Source organism: Lynx canadensis, chromosome F2 (genome assembly GCF_007474595.2).
Source record: "Lynx canadensis isolate LIC74 chromosome F2, mLynCan4.pri.v2, whole genome shotgun sequence".
Taxonomy (NCBI): Eukaryota; Metazoa; Chordata; class Mammalia; order Carnivora; family Felidae; genus Lynx; species Lynx canadensis.
This window is the reverse complement of record NC_044320.2, coordinates 41,443,576-41,470,783: the sequence shown is the minus strand read 5'-3', so window position 1 is coordinate 41,470,783 and position 27,208 is coordinate 41,443,576. Positions and strand designations below refer to the sequence as shown.

The 27,208-nt window shown below is 38.4% G+C and overlaps 1 protein-coding gene across 2 annotated transcripts; it reads right to left on the bottom strand.

Moving 5' to 3' along the window:
- Positions 1-3,540: 3,540 nt before the first annotated feature.
- On the bottom strand, positions 3,541-26,973 carry CF2H8orf37 (chromosome F2 C8orf37 homolog). 2 transcript variants are annotated; one of them, XM_030304066.1, is made up of 6 exons: positions 26,773-26,968; positions 21,385-21,472; positions 17,711-17,775; positions 17,104-17,169; positions 9,282-9,377; positions 3,541-5,678 (listed from the first exon to the last, which is right to left on the bottom strand). In XM_030304066.1, the coding sequence occupies exons 1-6, from the start codon at positions 26,925-26,927 to the stop codon at positions 5,525-5,527; spliced, it is 624 nt and encodes a 207-aa protein (XP_030159926.1). In that variant the 5' UTR covers positions 26,928-26,968; the 3' UTR covers positions 3,541-5,524. The 2 variants fall into 2 exon arrangements, with proteins under 2 accessions (XP_030159926.1, XP_030159927.1); XM_030304067.1 differs by lacking the exon at positions 9,282-9,377 and having other exon boundaries at positions 26,773-26,973.
- Positions 26,974-27,208: the final 235 nt, after the last annotated feature.

The following is a 27,208-nucleotide window of genomic DNA, read 5'->3' as shown; positions in this document are numbered from 1 at the left end:
GACTCTTGACCTCTTGACTCTTGATCTCAGAGTTGTGAGTTTGAGCCCCATAGTGGGCGTGGGGATTGCTTAAAAATAAAATCTTAAAAAAATAAAAAAGTAACAACAGAGAAAAGTCAGCATTTGAAAGTTACTGCTAAGCTTTACCATAGGACTTACTGGATGCAAACACCTTTTTATTCCATATTTTAAAATATCACAGAGAAAAGGAGGGAAAGCAATTCAAAATCATAGTCTGATGCAATCTTCTTTGGCCCAAGAGAAAAAAGACGCCGAGTTCACAGACGTCAACAAGGGTGTAGACGTATACCACCATACCAACATGGCTCGTTCTTGTACTTGGACCTGCTCCTTTGAATGTCAATGCTCCAGAAGCTTCCCTGCACAGTGTGGTTGTGTTTGCAGCCTGTGTGAGGAGGCACTTTGGAACCAGTCTCCTGGTGAGCAGCACACAGAAACCTGGAGCCGGTGGAGCCCACACCTAACCTGGAGCCCAGAAGGCCGTGAAGACAGTACCATTTCCTCAGTGGTGGACTGCTGCAGTAAGAATGTCTTTCCCCTCTCATTTGAGCTGCCCTCCCATGGGAATCCCAGCACTCCCATCAGGGATCCCGCCCCTACAGTTCCTGGCTTTCCTCCCCCTGTACCTCCAGGGACTCTAATGAGTCCTGTACCAATGAACATTATGGCTGCTACTGCTCCAAAGGTCTTAGTACCCACTGTGTCTATGGTTGGAAAGCATTTGGGAATAAGAAAGGATTATCCAGGCTTAAAGACTAAAGAAAATGATGAAAACTGTGATCCCACCACTACAGTTTTTTTGGTAACACTTCTGAGTAAGCCTTGGACATGCTTATAAGACAACTCCTTGCTAAATGTGGCTTGGTTTTGAGCTGGAAGAGAGTACAAGGTGAATCTGGAAAACTTCAAGCCTTCAGATTCTGTGAGTATAAGGAGCCTGAATCTATCCCTATGGCATTCAGGTTATGGCATGATCTGCAGATTGGATGGTAGAAGCTACTTGTTAAAGTAGATGCAAAGACAAAGGCACAACTGGATGAGTGGAAAACAAAGAAGAAAGCTTCTGATGGAAATGCCAGGCCAGAAACTCACTAACGATAAGAAGCCTCAGATGAAGAAGCAAAGAGATCAAATGGGCCTTTGGGCATTTGAACTTTTAATACTGAATACTCCAGTGAACTAAATGCCCCCCTCACAAGAATTTGACTCTCACCCCATGAAGAAGAAAAGAAGCACATTTTCCTCAGACTTCCAGCGGCTCCATTAATCCCTTACCCACTCACCACTAAGGAGGATATAAATGCTATAGAAATGTTAGAAGACAAGAGACCTGAGATCAGTAAATTCAGACACACACACAAGAAACTGGGAGAAAGGAAAAAAGGAAATGGAGAGACAGGAAATTGACAAAGGACAGAGAGAAGGAGAGAAGGAATGTGAAGGGGAGCAAGAAAGGTGAGAGTGGGCATGAAAAAGGGAGAGAACGTGAATGAGGAGAGGAGAAGGAATGGGCGAACAGGATAGGGACCGTGACTATGATTGGGAGAGGAGCTCACATAGGAATAAGCATTGGAGTTGATCAGGAGAAAAGAGCAGAGATCCTGAAAGGGAATGGGGAGAAAGAATGTAGAGAGAGAAAGGAAGTGGGAGTGCAGGGGGAGAAGACAAGAAGCAGGACTGTGAAGAGGGTGAAGATGCAGATGAATGAAGAAAACCTGAAAACTTTGAGAGAAAGAAGCTTCTTATCAAGAGTGCCTTAAGAATTGGGAATGCAGAGACTGGAAGAAAACCCAGGAGTATGAGAAAGAGGCTGAAAGAGAAGAGAGAAGAGAAATGGCAAAAGAAACTGAATGCCTAACGGAATTCTTGGAAGATTATGATGGTAAAGATGACCGAGTATTACAGAGGAGCTTCCTTCAGAAAAGGGTGCATGATAGGGAAAAGGAAATGGAAGCAGATGAACAGGATTGAGGAGAGAGAAGGAAGAACTAGAGGAAATCAGGCAGGGCCTTCTGGCTGAAGGGCGCCAGGATCCAGATGCAGAGCTCCAGAGGACGCAATGAGAGGGTGAGAGGGCGCAGACAAGTACAAGAAAAGCAAGAACCAGAACCAGAGGAAGGAGAAAAGCAAGAAAAAGAAGAAAAATGAGAAGAACCCATGAAAGAGGAAGAGCCAGAGCAAAAGCCTGGTCTCAAACTCACTCTGAGGCCATCACTTCTGCCCCATCTGTTCCCTCTGCCAGTGGCAATGCAACCCCCAAAAGTCTTGGGGATGAGTCTCCCTGTGATATTATTATTGCTCATGAAGACTCCCCAGATCAACAACAACCTGAAGAACATAGGCCAAACAATAGGGCTAAGTCTTTTTTTTTTTAATATTAATGTTTACTTATTTTTTTGGGGGGGGGGGAGGGGCAGAGAGAGAGGGAGACACAGAATCGAAAGCAGGTTCCAGGCTCTGAGCGGCCAGCACAGAGCCCCACGCGGGGCTCAAACTCACAAACCACGAGATAATGAAATGAGCTGAAGTCGGATGCCTACCCAACTGAGCCAGACAGGTACCCATGAGTAGGGCTAAGTCTTAAATGGGGTACTTCTAACAGTCTGGTCAGTCTAACTCTGTGAAGGGAGAGAAACTCCCCATAGATGGTATCTTAAACAAATTTGAGGATGAAGTCAGTGATGATATACTATGAAAAAGGAAACTTGGATTACCGTGAGGATGACAAAATGCTGCCCAAAGGCACGGTAAACACTGAAGAAAAGCACAAATGTATAAGAGTCTCACTGAGAAGATCCTTACAACCAAACCTGAGCTCTCTGCGTATCTCCCAGGTTGGTCTATTGTGGATTCTCTATTGACAGAAGGACAGATTAGACCATTGATTAATAAGAAAATCATAGAAGGGGCACCTGGGTGGTTCACTCAGTTGAGTGTCTGGCTCTTGGTTTCGCCCCAGGTCATGATCCCAGTGTTGTAAGATCGAGTCCCGTGTTGGGCTCCTTGCTGAGCATGGAGCCTGCTTAAGATTCTCTCTCTCCCTCTGCCTCTCTCCCCTGATCACTCTTTCTCTCTTAAAAATAAATAAATAAATAAATGAAAATCATAGAATACATAGGTGAAAAAGGAGCTACATGAGTTGTTTTTGTCTGTTCCAACGTTATGGCTCACAGTTTACCTCTAAGTATTTTCGATGATGTTGCCATGGCACTTGATAAAGAAACAGGAAGTTTTTATATCAAAACGTGGAGATTACTGATATATGAAACAAAAAAATTGGTCCCGTGAAGTGAGACTCTTTTTCACATTAGAAAAAAAATACCACTGCTCTTTTATCATACATGTACACACACACACACACTTAAACTTATGGCATGTTTCTCTTCTCCAATGTAAATAAATAAATTCTCTGATCAACTGGATGGTTTGAAACTCTTGTTATCATTTTAAAAGAAATTACTGAAATTATTTCAAATTAATCCTCATATGAATATTTTACTATAAAATAAAACAACTAAATACAGAATAAAGCTATTTATTATTTACAGGCAGGATTTATTATTTACTTATTATTCTAGGCAGGATAAGGATCTGAGAGTATAATACAGCTCAAGGAAAGTAGCTACCTAGCTTGACAAAAAATAGGTAATTGCTAAAGTAGAAAATGAGAAATATTGAAAACAAATAGGCAAAACATCTTGAAAGTTTTATAGACTTTGCATTTTAAAATTATAACTTATCAGAAACTATACTTTTCTTATGCATTGTTACTAAAATAGTTGCATTTTGGCTTAAATTATTTATCCATCAGTATACAAACAATATTCTTTCTACATTTTAGATTACAGATTGTACAACTGCCAACAACAATGTGAGCTCATATATATATTTCTGACATTGGGGAATTATGTTATGGAATGCCAAACATGAGCAATGTATCTAGGATACAGAATAGGTATGAAACAATAAAAAAGAAAAAAATTTTCAAATTAATGATTTAGTAAATTTGCACGTTTGAATATAAAGAAAACGTCATCATTATGACCAATGGTTTCTCAATCAAATCCCCTTGTTTCTCATATAATTACACACAGATAAAATTTTAGGGAGTAAAAACTTTTTATTCAAAAATAAAGTAAGTAAGGTCTGTATACATTGTCAATACAAAAATGTAAGCATCTGCCACTATGAGTTCCGTTGCAATGCTAGACCTACTAGAGTAAGTTTTACAGGTAAGCAAATGTGTCACGGCTAGGAAAAGGATTTTAATGGCTGATCCTTTTTCTTACTTGAATCAGGTGACTGGAATGGATTCAGCTTAAGACTAAGCAATCACAACTTTGCTTCAATTACTCTCTTTCAGCATACCTTGTGTCATACATTTGAATGATATCTTAGACACATGCAATAAAGAGCTTATGGTAGATTGGAAAGCCCCCAAAATTTCTTGATGGTGCTGGGAACTGATAGTTTTTAGGTAACTGACTTCCTGAATGGGCTGCTATTGTAGGGTTTCTCAAGTCTCAGTGATGTAAAGGAGAAGCCTAACAGATCACCTGTTGGTTCAATTATGCTTTATTTTTCTTTCATGCACTCCTGTAGTAAATAATATATTAACCTGATCCTACCAAAAAATCAACAGGCTGCCTGAGAAAATATCTTACTTGATGTTCACTTGATGGAATTTTAGGCACTGAAGGCTAGAAAGTACTTGGAAAAAATCTAACAATGATCTATCTGTATTAGGATTTTTCCTTGTGATTTTAGGTGCATCAAAAAAAAACTTTTTTTATATATAAATGGATTATTTGTTAAAATAGCAAACTAAGTAACTTTTGATATCTAAATCAACAAAAGAAGAAATAAGTTAAAACTAGTAATACATATTTATCATTATTATGCATATCACTGTGAGTTGTTGAGGTAAGGTCAGATATAGGCAGTGTTTTCATTTACAGCATACCAGTACTCCTAAAATTCCTTCAGTGAGCCACTGATCACATGGTTTCTGCCATGTATAAATTATGATTTTTGGCAACAACAGATTTGACCAGAGGAGATGATGTATACACCCCTCAGTGACCTCTCTACACTGGCTGGCTTTATCCCCTTTAAATATTATACGTGAGGAATATTTAGCTAAATGTATTAGCAGTGACTAATACTGCAGTTGCTAATGAATGGCTACATGTTTGTATAAAACGTCATAATTAAACTTCCATTTAACAGGAGATAGGTTAGCAAAGAATTTGGATGAACTGCTATCTTATTTACTAAGTAAAATGCCCATATATCGAAAAGAAATAATTCCAAAATTATTGGACACATTATCTTCTCAAGTCCATTTGGTCTTTGAAAATCTGTGCTGTATAGCCATTAAATGAAATTTCCTGTCTTTTTCCAAAGGGCATGATACTGCTATGTACCTTTACCTAAATATGATGATGATTAGTGGAGATTGCTCTCACGGATACATTTGTTTAAACACAAAAAGTTTGCATGCTTAATGTTTACCACAAACCCAACGAAGCTGATGTTCGGTCTGAAGGTCAGTCAGTTCTTCAATAGTTCTCCAGCTGCACTGGCAGGCATATGCCCGTGTTCCTTTCTTCTTTACCAACTTTGTTCTTAATTTGTGGAATTCTGGCATGTTGTTCCTATTAATAAAAAATGAAGATTTTAGCATAGTGGCTTTGTCTTATCAGAGATGACATGATACGAGAAGAGAGTAGGAGGGATGGTGGTTCATCTCCTACCTCAAATACTCACCTATACCATATTTTTAAAAGCCTGCAATATGGTCAGTGGAAGGCACATAAGAGGCATAAAGACAATAGGCTTCTGATGGGTTAACTATAGCAATTTCTCATTAATAGAGAAAAAGTGCCTGTTTTTTCTATTTGTTGAACTAATACTGTATCTTTCATTTATCAGCAAGATATACTATTAGCAACAGAATAAATGTCTATGCTGCATTAATGTTTATTCATTTTTGAGAGAGACAGAGAGACAGAGCATGAGCTGGGGGAGGAGCAGAGAGAGAGGGAGACACAGAACCTGAAGCAGGCTCCAGGCTCTGAGCTGTCAGCAGAGCCTGACATGGGGCTCGAACTCACAAATTGTGAGATCATGACCTGAGCCAAAGTCGCATGCTTAACTGACTGAGCCATCCAGGAGCCCCTGTCAGTAATGTTAAAACAATTAAATCAATGGGCAGAACCATTATAAAAAATGATAACTATCTGACTTGATGCTACTATAAAAAAAAAAGAAGTTAATTTAAGTTTAATTAACTGAAAATCAATTATGGTTTTCATGATAATCAATGTATCAAATTTATGTAACAGAAAAAAAGGAAAAATTCAAAATGAAGTGATGAAAAAGTACAAAGCAAAATTATGAAACACAGTATAAATATTAAAAAAAGAGACAAAAAGTGCTATTACTTTTGAGGTCACTGCAATGGAAGGCAGGCTACAAAGTGCCCTCTGGTGGCCAGTGGGCACCATACTCAGTACTGTATTGTACTAAACCCAGGCATAATTTAGGTTTGAACCTAACAAAATCTCAGAGATTTTCCTGGCCAACTTTGTTTTCAGGAAACTGACACTTTGACTAGGTAAGTGTTACAGCAAACTAGGGGAAGAAATGAATAATCTAAGTTTTATCAGAAAGGAAAAAACTCCACAAAACTGTGTTTAATGAAAACTAAGTGGTTAAATGAAGAAAACAAAGTTCTTTATTCAAGCTGTAATATATTGTGACAAATTTAACATTTGATACTTGACTGAATCCTTAATTGGAGATTTTATGAGCAGGAATCATGAGTAGCCAGGAAACTAATTAATGTATTCCGAATTTTTTAAGGAAGTACATATCTTAAAAGCTTAGAGGGGTCCCTGTTGGGGGGGCTCAGTCAGTTAAGCATTCGACTTTGGCTCAGGTCATGATCTTATGGTTTGCGAGTTTGAGCCCTACGTTGGGCTCTCTGCTGTCAGCACAGAGCCTGCTTTGGATCCTCTGTCTCCTTCTCTCTCTGCTCCTCCTCCACTTGTTCTCTCTCTCTCTCTCTTTCTCAAAATAAACAAATAAAAAAAAGCTTAGAAATATAATTTTCTGTAAAGAAAATGATTTAGTAGAAAAACACAAGCATTTTATTTAGCTATTATGGCAGGATGATCAAGTAGAGCTTATACTTCTCTTTGAAAATTCCAGAACTTGTCAAAGCTAGAATACACTATTTCTCTCATCTATAAAATAAGGACAATAAAACAAACCAAGGTACAGACTGACACCACTATAAATGGTTCCCTGTGTTCTGTCAGGCAATTAACGGCATCCTGCAAACGTTTTAACTTGCCTTCTTTGGTGACCACCTACTTGTGCTTTTCTTCAGCTGTGATTCCTTACCCTCCTCAAATGTTTCATCTTCCCTCCAGTCCTTTACTTTCTGTAGATCACATCCTCATTCAGACAGCTAGGCCATCAAATGTGAAAAATCTTCCATTTCCTAGCTTTCCCCCTGAATACATCACTATTTTACCTCCCTCTACTCAGTCACAGAGGGCTCATCCCAGCATTGATACTACATGCATTCTATTATTCTACACTAGTTTTATAAAAGTTTATGGTTTATACTGGTGACATATGGGGGTTACTGACCACTCATTACATTAACCGGAAATTAGTATAGAGCAGAGGATTGAGAAAAGTCAGAAATGGCAAAACGGATCTGAAATCACAAGCTAAGTTTTCCAACTCTAGAATTAACAAGTGGGCTAACCTGATCTGGGATTTGGGGACTTCACTAGGCTTTATTTGGGTTGGGAAATGTGAAACCTCTCAAATTGTAATTTTTCCATGTACTTGCATATTTGAAGTTTTGTGAAGCGGATTCAAAGTTTTCATAAGATTTTGAAAGCGGTTTGATGTGAGACAGTTTAAAAATAATTCAAGTAGAGAAGATTCCTATGGATTTACGTGAGAATGGCTGCCAAAAGAGGTGCAGAAGAAACTCTCACCTTTTTCCTTCTCTTCACTACTGGAGACAGCTGCAATATATTCTGATTACTTGTATCAGAAAATACAATTCTTATTCAGGCCCAGGTTTGGGCGGGGGAGAGGGGGTGCAAAATGCATGCCTTATGCGCTTTTATTAGTTTTTAGCTCTTAATTTTTATTTGAAAATGTGAAGTACAATTCAGATACATTTTTATAACTTACATCATCTTAAAAATGTTAGGTATGGTGTAAGTATTCAAGAATTTACACACTGTGGGGCACCTGGGTGGCTCAGTCGGTTAAGGGTTTGACTTGATTTCAGCTCAGGTCATGATTTCACGGTTCATGAGTTTGAGCGCTGTATCGGGCTCTGCACTGACAGCGAGGAGCCTGCTTGGGATTCTCTCTCTCTGCCCTTCTGCCACTCACACCAGTGCACTCTCTCTCTCTGAAAAGAGTCTGCCACTCGCACCAGTGCACTCTCTCTCTCAAAAGTAAATAAACATTAAAAAAAAAAAAAGAATGTGCAAACTGCAAAATATGAGTAAGACACTATCCTGAGCACAAGGAGGAAGGCAGACGTATACCAACTAAGATTTTCAATCTTCTATTCCAGTGAGTGCTATGATAGGTACAAAGTGCTGTGGAGACACAGGAAAAAACGAAATTACTTCCAAGTTGACAGGAGTGGTGAGGGAATCATGGAAGACACGCAATGAACTGTACCCTGAGGGGCAGTTCAGGTTTAAGTAGATAAATGGTGGGATGGTGGGAAGGTGTCCCAGGACGGGAAGAGCTTGCACTGTCCGAAGAAATGGCAGTACTAAGTACTCTGACGCAGCAAAAATCTTGTGAAGGTGAGAAGTAAACTGGGGAAGGACAAGGTGGATGACAGACAGATGGGGGCTAGCTTGTGAAGGGTCTTGCTCTGTACTAAGGAACCTGGACATGTTTCCATAAGCAGAAGACTTTTGGGCAAGAGAATGGCACCCTCAGAGTTATGCTTTAATTCTCAGCAAGGAAAGGGTGGTCAGAAAGAAGAGAAGGTAGGCAGAAAAATTAGTGAGGAGGCTCTTTCTACACTCCTGCCAGAAGTAACAAATCGTCACATAGCCTGACAGCAGATGGAGAGATGAAATGGTCAAGAGGTGGAGGCTACATGATCTTGCCAAGTCCACCAAGAGACGTTAGAGCAAAATAAGAAATAAAAAGGTATACTGGTACGTTTTTTCACAGAGGGAAGTTCTCTGGAAACATACCTGAAAAACAGATAATCGCATGATTTGTCCCACATAAAGTCGTCGTAGCTTACTACCCAGAAATCACATGCTACACAACGCAGATGGTCACAAGCTCTGTTCAGAGAAAAAGAACAGTACATTAAAGATTACTGGTAAAATTAAATAGGGAATTCTGGTGATTTATTAATAGGATACACCACATATTAGAGATGACTGAGTAAACAACAGAAAAGTAAAGATTAATGTGATTACATCTTATTTTTTAACTAAAGGACTGATTATTTTTCAGGTAAAAATTTTCAGGTTAAATTTCTGCACAAACTTGCAGGTTTGATTTCTGTACAAACCTACATATTTTACTAAGATCTTACATACTGATACACACACACACATGCATACTGTACAGATATAAGTCAGACAAAAGGGATATGCAGATCTTTTAGTTCAGTGGTTTTCAAATTGTGTCTGAGGGAGATCTTCACTTAGGATAACTTCTTTAAGTTGCTTCCCTTCCTATTGAAAATTCCAGGGGCGCCCCTATCACAGAATTTGCCACATTATATGGAAATGAATCTATCACCCCATAAGCTACTTAAATGCTGCGACAGTATCTTACTTGCTTCAGTTGCCCCACTATTTGGCATTAATGTATTCATTCAGTCACTTAAAAGATATTTACCCAAAGAATACTATGTGCTGGTAACACTCTGTCTTCATGGAGCTTAGATTCTAATGAGACAAGAAATAAACAATACTCATAATAACTAAATAATATAGTATGTTAGAAGGTGAAAAGTGCTTCCAGTTTTTGAAATGATAAGTAGAGTAAATAAAATTGGGAGTATCAGGAGGGAGTGGATTGCAATTTTAAGTAGTCTGCACAGGCCTCACTGAGAAGTACATCTGAGCAGATTCTTTAAAGGGAGTGAGAGGTGGTTAAGAAAACGGGTTAAGAGAAGGTTATATTTAAGAAGCCAGGAAAAAAAGTGTATTTTTTTTTTTTTTCAACGTTTTTATTTTTTATTTATTTTTGGGACAGACAGAGACAGAGCATGAACGGGGGAGGGGCAGAGAGAGAGGGAGACACAGAATCGGAAACAGGCTCCAGGCTCCGAGCCATCAGCCCAGAGCCTGACGCGGGGCTCGAACCCACAGACCGTGAGATCGTGACCTGGCTGAAGTCGGACGCTTAACCGACTGCGCCACCCAGGCGCCCCAAAAAAGTGTATTTTTATGTTGATGGTAAAGATGCAGAGAAAAGAGAAACACTGATGATACAGGAGAAAGAGGGTAGAATGACTGGAATGACACTTAACAGGTACTAGGTACTTACTGAAAATGTGAGGAATTGAAATGTCACATGTTTCTCAAAACTCATACTACACAGTAAGTTTAGGAGTAAAATGACAATATGTGGAAATACTTATGAACTGCTGCTGCAAACAATTTGATTTGTATAGTGACTGTGATTTACTTTAAAAAAGAAGACATTTCCTCCACTGTTTGAAGTATTTAAAAACTAGAATCAATGTACAGGGTGCCTGTGTGGCTCAGTTGGTTAAGCGCCATACTTCAGCTCAGGGCATGATCTCACGCCTTTGTGGGTTCGAGCCCCGAGTCGGGCTCTGTGCTGACAGCTTGGAGCCTGGAGCCTGCTTTGGATTCTGTGTCTCCCTCTCTCTCTGCCCCTCCCCCGCTCATTCATTTTCTCTCTCTCTCTCTCTTAAAAATAAATAAACATTAAAAAAAAATTAAACAAACTAGAATCAATGTAGATACACATTTGATCATCTAAAAATTAAAAGGAAATAAAAAGAGGCTTTTTAAGATACCAAAAACAAAGTGAAAAGACCAGTGGTGATAGAGTGGAAGAAAATATTTTCAACACATTGCTGAATACTTAACGCTATAAAAGAGTGCTTACAAGTGACAACAACAACAACAAAAAACCCTTAAAAATATATTCAATCTCTCTAATACAGGCATCATAGTATAGACGTGGAGATAGACTGCCTAGCTTCAAATGTGATTCTACTATTTACTAGCTGTAGTCAAAAAACTTCATTGTGACTCAGTTTCCCATCTATAAAATGGGGGTAATAAGAATACTTCTATACCTCCTAGAATTATTATTGGGACCTAATGAGTTAATACCGGTAAAGTGCTAGTAACAGTGCCTGGCATAGTGTTTGTTAAATAGTTAAAAAATAACATAATTAAAATTTAAAGCAACCACAAATAAATGTTTTAATCTAGCACTTTCAGAAATTCCTGGTGGGTATGTAAATTGCTATAACCTTTTGGGAAAAGTCTTAGCACTATCTTAAAATCAAAATTACCGCTAGCTGTTGCACTAGCAATCCCATTTTTGGGCACCTATTACATATAAACAAAAACATCAGTATATAAGCATTTATCAGGAATCTGTACTGAACTGCAGCACTGCTGAAGTGGCAAAAACAGGATAGCACCTGGATACTTATTAAAAAGGGAAAAGACTGAACAACATGAAATATATTTATACTATGGAATATTAGGTAGCTGGATGATAAAGAGAATTAGATTTATCTATTGACCTAGAGGGATGTCTAAAGTAAGGTGCACAGTTAACATATATGGCATGATCCTATTTTTGTAAAAACAACCGAAAAAATTTCCTATATAGGTGTTTGCAGGTTTGGAAGAACATGGAGAAAAGTGTGGAAGGTTATATACTATGTGACTAACACTGGCTGCCTCAGGGGTAGTGGGAATGGAGGGGAGAGAAGATTATTACCTTTCTCTTCATACATTTTTACATTTCGTTTTTATTTTTTAAAATAAGCATTCAAGACATCTGCAATTAAAAAATAATAAAAAAAAACCCCATCATTATATATATTTTTCACTTCTCTCTAAAATTCAGATATGGTAACTTCAAAATTGCGAATATTTTTTGTGCTGACAATTTCTTTGAAAATAAATGCTTTTATTTTAAAAATGATTACTCATAAAAAAAATAAACACTCAAAATCTATACAAGTTTCATAAACAATTCTGTATTTTCTTTCAAACTGTTAACAATTTATAGGGTTGTATTTGTACATATGGAAATTTAACACAATTACATTCGTACGTATTTGAACTTGGAGTTTGAACGTACAAGTCAGGAAATGCAAAATGATGATTCCCAAAGCTGCCGTAACTTGCTTTCTTATGCATATGTAGTTTATTACATGATTGCACAGAGTGTTAACTTTAATGCCTTAATACATATGTGCAATTTGGCTAAATTATTGCTGTTGCGGGAACTATAATTTAGAATCTCCTGACATTTTGTATGTGTAAAATCTCAACCATAATGTTAAATATAGCTTTTTAATTTAATTTAAAATTTAGTAGTTTATTCAAATCTACTCACACTACCACATTTTCCTACAAACACTGCCCTGTGAGAAAAATAAAACTAACTTGCAGCTAAGAAATCATTCTGCTGCTACAATTCACTCTATTAGATCATAATTAGTAGCAGCCTATGAAATAATCCAGTCTTACAAGTAGTTTAAAAAATAGGAGAGTAAAATTCGATCTGGCTTGAAAATAACACTTTGGTTTTATCTATACTTTACTAATGCCACCATGCTTCCTGCTACTACTCTTTCTCCTTTCCACCAACTGGGTAAAAGACTCAAATCTTTACACTCTAAATTCATTCAGCATTACTCCCAAACCAGAGCTTCAGCTACAAATCAGACAAATAAAACATATGGAAAATTAGACTCAATTTCCTTTATGCCCTTGGCATGTAAATAAGTGCTTATTTTTAGGGCTTAAATACATTTCTCTCTCATAACTATGTACATATTAGAGCACCTCTAAAAAAAAAAAAAGGCATGATTCTAATGAAAGATAAATTGTCAGGATTCTTCCTCCAAAATGTGGAGGGAACTCAAATACCAAGTTGTCACCATCAGCTTTGTCCTTTTGTCCAGCTAGTAAGTATAATCTTTACAATTTTAAAGATGTTCATGATGGGAATACCCAAAATACAGTCCAATATAGTCTTCTGCTTAGACTCTGGTTCTCAGTTAAATCCTGTCAGATATGCACAGTGGACTAGGAAGCCTTGATGTTTGGCAGTTGGAAAATGACAGTAGCAGCAATGGAAAAAACATCTAAGATTCATCCCTTTTGCATATATTACATGGTCTGCTGCAAACTGGTATACTAGAAAGCATCATAGGCCAAGAACACGTTACATATTTGAGTCCTCGATTTGTAATAATTTTTGTGACCTTGGCAAGGCACATTACTTGGGGTGTCATTCTTGACAATGTTCTCTCTTAATTCCCATAGCCATTTAAACACTGAGTTCTGTCAGTTCTAGATTCTAAATAGCATAGACATGACACCTTTTCCCTACAGCTACTGTCACTACTCAGGTTACAGCTACCATCACTGTCTCTTTCCTGGAGCACCATAACTACTACCTGCTGACTGGTCTCCCTGTGTCCTCACCAGTCTTGTCCCTCCAACTTCTTATCTATGTTCCATTCAGCAGCCAAAATGACTTCCTTTATCAATACAAATATGATTGTCACTCCATCTGCTAAAAACAAAATCCAGTCCCCCCTTCCCCAAACAAACAAAACAACTAATGGCTTCCACTGCATATATCAATACATTTTCTAAAATCCTCCAGAGGGCTACAGGACCCCAAACAAAAATGTCCCTCAACTACCTTGCCAGCCCCATCAAGAGCCATTCTCTCCCCCACTCACTATGCTCCAGCTCACCTGGCTGTCCTGTGCTACTCCAAAACTCCTTCCCAGCTCAGGGATCATCTAACACCATGTGCCCTCTGGCTCTAATGGTCCTCTCTTTGCTAATTCATTTTTCATGCTGTAGTCTGGTTAAATGTTATTTGCTTAGGGAAGCATTCTCTAACCCTTCCTATTAACTGGGTGCTAATTATCTAGGCTTATAGTACCCTGCACTTTCCCTTCAAATTATGTATTATATGGAAATTAAATACTTATTTGTGGAATTACCTATTTAAAGTCTCTCTCCTTATCTAGACTGATAACTCACTGAGGGCAGAGAAGTGTGCATTTATTTATCACTGACAACCTAGGACCTAGTAAACAGGTGGCTAATATGTGTTCAATGAATTTGACACCAGTGTCTCAATTTCCTTATTTATAAAATGGGGTTAAAAAATCTTGCTCTATTTGCATCCTGGTTTTTTTCCTGTGGAGTTGAACCAATAAGCATATTTAAAACAGTGCTCTGGACAGCATAAAGTACTTCACACATAAAATGTTTTACATGCATATGAACAGGTCTATCCTCACCCTCCTGTGGGTATAGATCTGTGTTATGAAGAGGATGGTCTATGAGGGTATCTTTGTAATGGTAAGGAAGAAAAGATCCATGAATATAAACATTTATCTATGCATATATATGCTAACAGTATGTGTTTTTTCCTTTTGTAGCTGTGCAGAAAGTCGGAAGGGGTTTGATGGATATTGGCATGCTCATGGGTCAATATTATCTAATAGGATCCCCCAGGTATAAAAATAGGCTGTTCTTTTGTCTACTTAAATTCCATCTGGAGCAAGACTCTTCTGTGCTAGAACCAAAGTACATGTAAAAAACACCATATAAAAGAAAATCTTCATGAAATATTTACTTTTTGGAAGTGAACCAGAATGTATTATCTTAGAGACCATTTGTAAAATCAGAAGACACCTGTAAGTAAACACTGAAACATATTTCCTGAGATAAAATGGAAAAGTAGTAGGAGAATACAGGACTAGCAGCACTGCCATTTGAGAAAGACCCACAAATAATTGCAAACTATTACTCAAAGTATCTTAGCTATGTTTTGCACCATCGGCATACTCTAATGTACCATTGCATTTAATCCTCACGATATCTCCATGGAGTATGTTCAGTTTTTACAGGTGAGGAAAATGAAGTTTTAGAAGATAGATCCCTTCTCTCAAGGCTTCCCATCTCGCAAGTGGCACAGTGAAGGATCTGAACTCAGGCATTCTGCCATCATTCTGCCCTTTCTCTTCATGCTCTGCAGGGGTCATCATTTGCTTCTTTACCAGTTCCTCTCCTGGATAGGGTTGTATGTATGTATGTATGTATGTATGTATGTATTTGTTATTTTTGGCATCTAGTATTTAGCATAAAGGCTGGGACATGCTGGGCATTTTAAGAATATCATATAAAGAAAAGAAAAAAGAAGCTCAAATAGAATGAGAAAAAAATCTGTAGACAAGAAAAGACAGCAAGGACATACATTAGAAAGGACAGTCATTCTAGAAAAAGGAATAAATGTGAAAAACATTCAGAGGCAGAAAAATGTAAGTGGAAAGTAGAGGATAACAAATGTTCTGGTGGAAGTGAGGTATCCTAACCCGGCTTTCACTGGAGGTGAAGCCAGGAAGAACACGATCTGGCAAAGCAAATAATGACTCTAGAGTTAATGTGAGATGAATGGTAGCTTTCATTTTCCCTCTGAACAGGGGAGATGTGCTCAAAAGAATATGTTAGGGATATTATCCTTCATGTTATATATGGGCGAAGCTAGAGAAGGAGTGGGTGGTAACGGGGAAACTACTGCAGTTCCTAGGTGATCTGAGAGAAGCTGGGGTTGGAGGGGGTGTGGTCTGGAAACACGGAGACAAGTCCCAGTGGCTCCACATGGGTAAGTAAGGACTGCCAGCAAGCAGACTGTACTCTTCTGTGAGGGCCAGCTTGTGTTTCTAATTCTTTGAATAGATGGCCCTCAATGCACAATGATTCAAGTGCTATTGTTATTTACAGCCCTTACAGCAGACAGCACCCTGGGGGACTTCTAGTAGCCCATCTGAGCCATTCTGCTGCCTGTTGTTTCCAATACAGGGTTCCCCACACTCCCAACCTCCCTTTAGTCCCATGGCCTTTCTTTCTAGGCTTCCTAGGATCTAGGCCAGCACCACTACAAACCCTCCTACAATGACGTTTTAGATCCCACTTCTATTATTCAATATAACCATTATTCCTCCTAAAATGTGGTCAACATGCAATTATATATCTCATTCTTTTCTTTCTTAAAAAATTAACAGAAAGTAGAAAAGTGTTTTAGAAATGACTAGACAAAATATAATAATCTAGACAAACAGGCCTCTGCAAAAACAGAATCAACAGTCTCAGGACAACAGAAAGATATGCTTAAACCAATTTGTTTCCCTACATTATGACAATGATAATGGACTATTCTAGCAGTAATGGGGTGGGTGGTATCAGGACCATAAGACTGTCCTGAAAGAAGTAATGAATGAGACAGTGGGTGTAAGGGGTGGGGAAGAGACAAAGAAAGGAGGGTTTCTGCTTTTTAAGCATGTAAAATCAAGCGACTATGTTTGAGAACTTTCTAGGTACTGAAGACCCAGCTTTCTTATGCTGTTTGGCCAAGACAGTGGGTAACACATCATGTAGCTGCACGGCCACATTTGCCTGTCTCATCCACTGGCTTCTACTGCCCAGAAGGCAAAAATGGCAAGGCAGAAGCTCTCTCTTGGTGTCCTGTGGAAAGCAGACTTGGATGGGAATGAACCAGGCACTTCACGTGGGGCTTAGAAATGGGCATCAACACAATGAACAGCACACACCCAACATCACAGCTTTCAACAGCTATCGCCCAGAATAACAAACATTTCAGTACAGTGTTCTTAACCTGGCTAATAAAATACACCTCTCATTACAAAACAGATGGATGCCAAGATGATAAGAACTACATTTTAAGGACAGGGTATCAACTGGGAAAAACCTAGTTACGAAAGATAATCTATTTCTGACCTCCTACCTCTGTGAAGTATTTGTTCCAATTCCACATGGAGCAGTGCTTCCACCAAGGTACACTGGGCTGCAGCTAGACGTGTTCAATAGATGGGAGAAAAAATTACAATAAAAAAACATGAGAAGTGAGTTTGGCCTCATTGACTCTATATACTTGTAATCAAACAGTATATTTTCCTGATCAGGCTAACTTTCAAAGAAGAGGTATTTATTCCAGGATCATTGTGTTATTGGATATAACCTGTACATTCCGGAACACTCAAGGAGTTAAAATGAGTCACAGAAAAATGTGTTTGCCAAATAATATAAGGGACAAAGTAAACACTGAAGAATATAACAGAACATTAATTTTGAGGAACTGTTCACACTTATTTTTTTTTCATGTGGCAGAAAATTATTTACAATGCAATAATCTTCCATTCAAGTTCTTTTACACTGTGGGGTCACAGACCGTAAGAACACCGAAGATATTGTTATTGGTCTTTCTCTTGAAAACCAACCAGTGCTTTGTTGTTCAATGTCACTGTTGTTTAAATGGTTACAAAATCTACTAGACTATGCTCATAGTGTTTGCTCACTAGTGTGTATAATTCACTAAAGCAATCTCAACTTACCTTTTACCAAGGCCTTGAATGGGAGCTCTGACAGATGTGTTACCTGAAGATTTAGATTTTAATTTCTGTTAAAAAAACAAAACAATAAAGGCCAAGGGTAACTTGAAGAATTCTAACATAAAATCTAATATTCTTTATTTTATAACAAGAATATTTTTTAAATGACTTAAATACAAATTTTGTATAATTTTAAAGTTACTGAAATAAAAACAATGATCAAAACCTTTTAAAGGCAAAAGGGAAGTAGACCTCCCTAAGGAATTTGTAAATTACTCAGCTTTTAGTCTAGGAAACTGATATACTGCCATTATTAGCATGCTAAGATTTAGAGTCACTTTATAACTCTTCAGTTAATACTAAGCTCAATGATTTAATATGAAGGACCTGCTATTTAAAACTTCATCCTGGAAAAATTCAATTGAGGAGGAAAAAAAACCTCAGACTCATTTTTAAAGGCTGTAAATGGTACTCACCTGAACTGAAAATAAACTAACCAAACTCCTGGGTAACTTCAGAAATATTAATTTTGATCAAATGGAATGGTACCAACCAATAGACATTCAAGGAAATTGTAGAACTACCTAGTTACAACCATACAGTAGTTCCTATATGGTTACATAACATCATCATTATTAGCAAGCATTTATTAAGTGTTAACTGGTATATGGTACCAAACAACATAAAAACCAACCACATACCAGGACCACCGCCAAGGAAAGGAAGTAAGATGGAGAAAATGCAATTTAAACTATGCAGAGACATGCCTTTATTTTACCTAGTAGGTGAGGAAATTTAACCGAGGCAGAAGTATTTTGTTTCACTATTTCTTTTTTATTTGATGTTAAACAGAACTGGAAAAAATTTTTGATGCATGCCTAAAAGATAAAAACGTGGATGAGTCTTTTTTTTTTTTATTTGGGGGAACATGTTTCATGTACCATCCAGGCTTGCACGCACAGTATTTGTTGTTCTTGGGCTTTCTTGTGTGGGTCTGAGAACAGTTCAGAAATTCAACAGGAGTGAGCAATGGGGGAGGAAGCAGTGCTCTCTTCTCTGGAAGATGAGCTGCTAAGATAAGAATAAGGTGGGCACAGATACCTCTTCAAAGACACCTCTCTTCCTCACCCAATCCATGTTTTACATAGATCTGCTCTCCTCCAGAAGTTTATTTAGATTGTTTTTTCCCCTCATGATCTGGAGAACTGAATACAATAACTAAAAAAAGGGAGTATCAGAAAAAAATGCAAAGAAGTTCACCTACCCACAATTGTAGAAATTATTATTTCAATTTAGTGTATTTTAAAGCCAAAGCAGAGAAGTATTTCCGTCTCCTTCTGAACTGTCTTGAACTAAAGAGATAGTATCTCACATAAAGATACATGCCCTGGGGCGCCTGGGTGGCGCAGTCGGTTAAGCGTCCGACTTCAGCCGGGTCACGATCTCGCGGTCTGTGAGTTCGAGCCCCGCGTCGGGCTCTGGGCTGATGGCTCAGAGCCTGGAGCCTGTTTCCGATTCTGTGTCTCCCTCTCTCTCTGCCCCTCCCCCGTTCATGCTCTGTCTCTCTCTGTCCCAAAATAAATAAACGTTGAAAAAAAAAAAATTAAAAAAAAAAAAAAAAAGATACATGCCCTATGGTACTTAGTAACAAATTGTTCAGATCCTTGAGTAACAAGAACATCATGCAGTTTTATCCTACTATTGATTAAATTAGCATTGCTATTTGGCATTTATGATGCATTCTTGTTTGCAGAGTACTCATCATTCTTACTATGTTGATATGTTAATCAACTGGGTCATCAGCCTATTAATTTACCATCTGCTTATGAACAGAAAATGTTAAATTTAGAGAAATAAAGATCTTAAGCTCTATACTAGTCATTTGATTTTTAGTCTGGCTACCAAAAATAAAAGTGGTTCTTATCTCTATCCTTACCACCACCACTGCCTAGTAATTTTCCCCCTTAAAAAAAAGCCTCTTTGAGGGGCGCTTGGGTGGCTCAGTTGGTTGAGCGTCTGACTTTGACTTTGGCCTGGGTCATGATCTCACAGTTTGTGAGTTCGAGCTCTGCACTGACAGCTCAGCGCCTGGAGCTGCTTCAGATTCTGTCTCCCTTTCTCTTCCTTCCTCAGCTTGTGCTCTCTCAAAAATAAATAAACATTAAAAAAGTCCTCTATGATAATATATTTTTCTTTCTTTTTTTTTATGTTTATTTTTTGAGAGCAAGCAAGCGAGCGTGAGCACACAAGCAAGGGAATGGCAGAGAGAGGGACAGAAGATCTGAAGTGGACTCTGTGACTGATAGCAGAGAGCCTGATGTGGGGCTCCAACTTATGAACCATGAGATCATGACCTGAGCTGAAATCAGGAGTCAGATGCTTAACTGAGCCACCCAAGCACCCCTGGTATTATATTTATCTCTTAGATTTTTTTTCCCTTCGTGGTCCCCGTAATTTAGACTTCCATCTGGCCTCCTTCTCTTAAATTTCACAAATGTATTTTCACCAAACCAGTAAAAATTAATGTATACAGCCTCTCATCCACTGCTGGCCACAATAGAAACGGTATAGTCACTTTAGAAAACGTTTGGCAATGGGTAGAAAAGTTGAAGATAAGCACACCTTATGACCTAGCAATTCCTCCTCTAGGTTTGTGCACCCTAGAGAAACTCTCGTACGTGGATAAAAGAAGCCATGCAAAGAATATTTGAAGAAGCAATGTTCCTAAATGCAACAACTGGTCACAATCTAAAGGTCTATTACCAGGGAAGTGGGTAAACAAACTGTGGCAGAATTACATAATGGACTATTGTACATCAGTTAAAATGGTTTAGGATTATATAAGTATGTAATTAAAATATAAAAGTATAGATGGAAAGGATAGGTTACCTGTGGGAAGGAAGGCAGTAGAGTAGGATTTGGAGTTCTTAAACTGTAATTTTTATTTCTTTAAAAATAAATCCAGAGAAGCGAATATGACAAAACATTAAGATATGTTCACTATGGGTGGTAAATATATAGCTGGCTGTTATATTATTTTATAAGCTTTTTATAAAGTTGATAGATACAAAAGCACTTAAACATTAAAATACAAACAATGTACTCATTGGTTCATGGGATAACAGCAATGTCATTGCATCTGAAACATTAAGCATATTTCTATAATTAAAGCTGTTTTCAATCTTTTATTTATTTTTATTTTGTTTTTAGAGAGACAGAGCACGGGTAGGGGAGAGGGGCAGGGAGACAGGGGTAGAGGGAGAGAGACAGACAATCTTAAGCAGGCTCCACATGGGGCTCAATCCCACAACCCCGGATCATGACCTGAGCAGAAATCAAGGATCTGATGCCCAGGTACCCGTTTTCAGTCTTTTAGAAAAGCGTTCTTAGAGTATACAAATAAATGTAAGAAACCTATTTCATCTGTGAGCTGACTTCTGCTCTAACAGCTTTTCTAGTTTCATTCTTGCTGAGAAATGAACAGCAAAACACATACTGAGAGTTTTTAATATTTTATTTTTTCTATAACTCTGAGTAGAATAATTCCTTTAAAATAATTGTATTTCTCAGAATTCAAAGGACTACAGATACTTGTGCATTCTATACATTTACAGACTATTCTAAACATGTCTTGAAATAATGAAAGAATTACTGCACATTTATAATACTTGACTTACAAAAGGTTTTTTGTCAAAGTTGGGCTCTTCAAATATTTCACTAATAAGACTGTCAAGATCATCTTCTTTTGCAAATGTTTCTGTTGATCTGAAAACAAAACAGCTGAAGCTTAAGTGCAGATAAAGTCAGTCAGTATCAGAAGAATTTTGTCTAATTGGTTTATTATTAGAGTTGATAACAGGAGGATAAATGTGATGTTAATTATTTTCCTTCTATAGACATAGTTGAAGACTGTTGACACAAAGATGCAGTTTATCAGGTACAAATTCACATATGTACTTTACTATTTCACACTTAAAATAAAACATTTAAAGCTATATTCAAGAGAAAGCTGGGCATTACCTTTCTAAATTACATCAACCACTTATTTAAAGAACACAAGATATGTACAATTATAAGTAGAACCTGAGAATTATAAACAAAGATAATTTTAATTAGTCTTTCTAATTGTTTCCCTAAGAGTTCCATTGTAAGTCAATAACCGTATCTCTTAACTACAGGAGCTGAATGTTATATAATCAAATGATCGATCGATCTATCTATCTATCTATCTATCTAACAAGAGCATTCACTTGACAGAATATCTCAACTACCTTTCTACTTTGTGCAGGGAAAGCCATCACAGGACTATTGATATGAACTGTTACTGCACAAAACTCTTTATTTTATTTTATTTTTAAAAAAAAAATTTTTTTTTCAACGTTTATTTATTTTTGGGACAGAGAGAGACAGAGCATGAGCGGGGGAGGGGCAGAGAGAGAGGGAGACACAGAATCGGAAACAGGCTCCAGGCTCTGAGCCATCAGCCCAGAGCCTGTGACGCGGGGCTCGAACTCACGGACCGCGAGATCGTGACCTGGCTGAAGTCGGACGTTTAACCGACTGCGCCACCCAGGCGCCCCTGCACAAAACTCTTTAATAGCTAACTAACATTTACTGAATACTTACTATATAGATGAAGAAGCAGGGACTGAGAGATTCAGAAACTCACCCAAGATCATACAACTAGTGGGAAGAGAGGTTTGGAATTCAATCTAGGGCAGTCCGCACACCTAATGCTAAACAAGAGGAACTCTTTTTAGAGTTTTTATAGATGCTTTATATCAACTTCATAACTTAATTAGACCATTAAGGTATATATTTTAGAAGATAAGTTTAGTCAGACTGATTTCAGAAATGTATCTACTCTGAAAATTCTTTTATTTATTTATTTATTTATTTGTTTATTTATTTATTTATTTATTTTAGAGAGAGAATCTTCAGCAGGTTTCACACTCAGCACAGAGCCTGATGTGGGGCTCGATCACATGACCTTGGGATCATGACCTGAGCTGAAATCAGGAGTTGGATGCTCAACCAACTGAGCTACCCAAGTGCTCCTGAAAATTCTTAACTTCAGGATTATAATCCTTCTTTGTTATTGCCTGGAGTAATTAACCCAATGTAAGAAAATCCAGACACTGAATGTCTGATTCCATCTATCTCCAGGCTTTGCCTCTTCAGTTGTTCCCTCTATAACTTTTACCCTTAAATTCTTCCACTCTATACTGGCTCGTTCCCTTGACTTACAAGTATATACAGGACTCCAAAAATTCTCTTGAGCTGCCACCCTCTCACTCGCTCCTGAAGTCTATATCCATTATTTCTACTCTCTCACAAATATATGGGATGGTGATCTGGGTGAGGGTTTCTCAAACATAGAACTACTGACATTTGGGACCACATCATTCTTTGGTGTGTGTGTGTGTGTGTGTGTGTGTGTGTGTGTGTGGTGGTGGTGGTGGTAGAAGCAGGGCTGTTGTGCACTGCAGGATGTTTTACAGCATCCCTAACTTCTACTCAACAGATGCCAGTAGCATACCCCTCCCCAGTTGTGACAAATATGCCAAGACATTGCCAAATGCCCTTGAGTGGTAAAATCATCACTGGTTGAGAGCTACTGACCTAGTTTAAACTTTTTAACCTCTCTGAACCTCAGATATTTTACCTGTAAAAATGAGATCTAGATAACTATTTAAGACTTTTTCCAGGTTTAATATACTATCTCTGGCCTCTACATCCCTCAACTGTAGTGAAACTTTTCTCTCAAATGTCAACACTGCCTACATCACTAAATTTAATGGCTGCTTTCAGTTCCACCCCCCTTTAATCTTTCGAAAATGTCCAAGGCTGTGAGGCACCAAGTCCTTCAATTTCTTTTATGACAGCAGGTTGCTAAGTTGTTCTCCTGAAATTCTCTCCTCCTTTAGTTTTTAGGATATTCACAATTTCAAGAATCAGATGCACTCAAACTTTATGAACCCAATAGAACTATTAGGGATCCACACTTACATAAGATTCTGGTCTGTTATACCATTTCATGATGCATACAATTGCCTATGCTTTATTATAGAAATGAAAAAAAGAGGAAAAGAATGCCATTATTTCAGTGAGAACTCATACAAATTTTAATGGACCCTATAATACTTTTTTTTGGTCTTTTGATGCTATAATACAGTAATCTTTTTTTTAGTTCATTTACTTATTTTTTTAGTAATCTCTACATCCAACATGGGGCTCGAATTCATGACCCCAAGATCAAGAGTTGCATGCTTTTCCAACTGAGCCACGAGGCATTCCTATAATACAATAATCTTAATCAAAGGTTAATAAACACTTATTGGTCCCCCCCAACTTGGCTTCTTATATTCTAATCTTGATTAAAGATACAGTTTTTGTCAAAAGTAAAAGGCATACTCTAAAATATATATACATATATATTTATATATATAGTATATATATATAGTATATATATAAAGTATATATATATATATACACACACACACACACACATATAAACAGTTGAGACCCAAATTAAATGTAAATGGTATATATAAAAGCTTAAATCTAGATCTACAATATCCTGGTAGACCTGGAAATATGACCTTGGGCAAGTAACTTTTACTTAGTTTGGTCAGTGAAATGGGGATAATAATATTATTTACCTCACAGGGTTGTGGATATTAAATGATATGACACATACAAAGCACTTAGCATATAGAAATGACTCAATAAATGTTGGCTATTATTATAGCTATCATCTAGGAGGTTATGATATTATCTGTAAATATTCCCATCTGTATCATCCTGAACCACTTTAGTCCTATTGCAGTTCAACCCAGTTTTTTTTTTTAAACTAACCAGTCCTTCTCTTTATCATTTTGAATACTTCAACAAATTGTATAGGTTTTGACCTCTTACATAAGCAGTTGTTCCTGGTATCCAGATGTAGCATGGTCATTTATTATTTGTGGAGCTATCATTTTAAGAGACAATTTCAGTATTTTAACTCTTATAAGGGGAAGAGATACTGGCTACATTGCTATACAATTGACAGGTAGTCTGTTAACAAATTCGTAAAAAAATAGGTTCCTAATTTTTTTTAAACATTTTAAAAAAAATTTTATTTATTTTTGAGAGAGTGAGAGACAGAGTGAGAGCAGGAGAGGAACAGAGAGAGAGGGAGACACAGAATCTGAAGCAGGCTCCAGGCTCTGAGCGGTCAGCACAGAGCCTGACATGGGGCTCAAACTCACGGACTGTGAGATCATGACCTGAGCTGAAGTCGGACGCTCAACGACTGAGCCACCCAGGTGCCCCGGTTCCTAATTTTTAGTATCAGTTTTGGCTCATGATAAAATTTTAATGTTTGACCTCATATACCAGGTAGGGACTGTATTTGGTTTTAGGTTTAGGGCCTTTGCTGCTGTTTTTTGCATAATTTACCTTTAGAAGTACATGGCCAAATGAAAAGTTTTAACACACAAATAACAGCAGTACTGGTTTGCTACAGCTTTTATAAAAGTATTACTTAAAAATCTGATGTAGTAAGATGGGATGGGATGCTAGAAACATTATGGATGGATTTTAGTAGTGCAAGAACAGGCCATGAAGAGGCATAAAGGACCCGTTTTTAAAGAGGATCCACCTCAGCAGCCCTTTCTATTTTGAGCAGCATGTTCCAAGACATCCTGTCCATCCGCATGCTAGCTCTCCTAAGATGAAGGCTTTGGAAAGCTCTTTGATAAATTCTCTCCATCCCCCAAAGGAATGAATAAAAAGAACCAAAGAAATTGTAAAATAACATTGCTGTGGAATGTGGACGGTGGGATGTACTGGGAATGAATACATAAGACCTCCAGCATACAAGGCAAAAATATATAAATTAATGAGTGATATTTGCATAACTGTTCAGTCAAATAAGTATTAGCTCCTTCAAAGTAATCATTTTAGTTGGCTCTACATTTGTTTTTTTAGAATACTGCCCAGTACTTAACTAATTTTTAGAATTTGTTTCTGAACTTTAGAATCTTTTCAATGTTTTTTATCTTCTGAGGGTCAATTTTTATAAACAAATGTCACTAGAGGTTAGGTCGGGTAATTTGGGTACCAATGTTGGGTAAATACTTCTGGGAAATCAAGCACCTGTACATCAAGGCCAAACAAAACCAAACTACAGACTCAGTCATAAATTGACAAGAATGACTTTCTTGAGTTGTTCCAAAGCTGCCTCTGTGTAATTACACAAACATTTCCAACATAGTCACTACAGAGATTCCCAGGCCATCACTTTGAAGGGCAATATTCATTCTGACACAAAAATTTTGACTTTTTGGGATTGAGGAAAAAGAAGTCTTATTATTTCATGATTATACAGAATCAAAAAGATGGACAAATTTGAAAGGTAGTTTTTAGGATCAAAACCCAGAATACTTAAGAAATCTCCTGAAATTTCAATTTGGATGCCTGAGATTCCCTGAGACCCTTACCTGGGGGCCACAGGGAGAAGATAGGTGGCTGTACTAACATTGTATTCACAATAATTAGCTATCCAAAATTTAATATTACTCACTTCTCTGAGTTTAAAAAAAATTAGCTAATGATGACACAGTATAGAACGGAATCGTTTTCTCGAACAACCGGCCCAAGGATTATTCTGCCTGGGGAATTGGATCAGAGGCGATAGGCTGAGGTTCTTTGTGCGAACGAATCTTACAGTGGGATGAAGACTCACGCTAAGGCAAAGACCCTGGTCAGAGTGGCCCTCTAGGGCGGGTCTCAGGAGAGGACCCCAAAGCTGCACCTCGCACTCCCCCGCCCCATTTGAGCCCCCGGGACCTGTCTAGGTGAAAGAGACTGGCTGAGGGCTCTCACGGGCGGATCGCTGGTCCTTGCTAAGAAATGCCCAAATCCTCCCGGACAGGGAGTTGACGTGTATGCTGCCTTAGGAGTGAGAGCTCAGGATCTCGGCCCGACTAGGGAGAGGAGCTGGAGATCGTAGGCAGCGGGCGGCTTTAGGGCGTGTAGCAGGCTTTACCCAGGACAGCTCACCCCTCCCGCCTGTTAACCTGAGATTCTCTTTCGCTTCGGCTTGGTTCCGGTCGTTGCTGAGGATGCCGCCGACGCAGCCTCTGGGCCGCTCGACCATGCCCAGTCTGAGTGGGTCTGGTCTGCAAAACTTGGATTCGACCTCATCCAAGAGCTCGTCCAGGTCCTTCGCCATCTTGAATCGTTACGTCTTTCTCCCGTTCCCGTCGCGACAGCGCCGGGTGGTTTCCAGGGGCAACGCGAGGATATTACAGATCGCGCTCTCGCTCGCGGCCACTCCCGCGCATGCGCTTGTCGTCCCAAGGCAGCCCAGGCGTCCGAGAGGCCCGGACGCTGACGTGCTCGCGCAAAAGGGCGCAGGGGGTCCGCGAGTCCTGGCGGAGCTGGCCAGCCCGCGGGGCCGGAGGTCGGAGCTGTCCCTTTTTGCGCGACCTCGCGACGCTTTGCTTTTCTTCG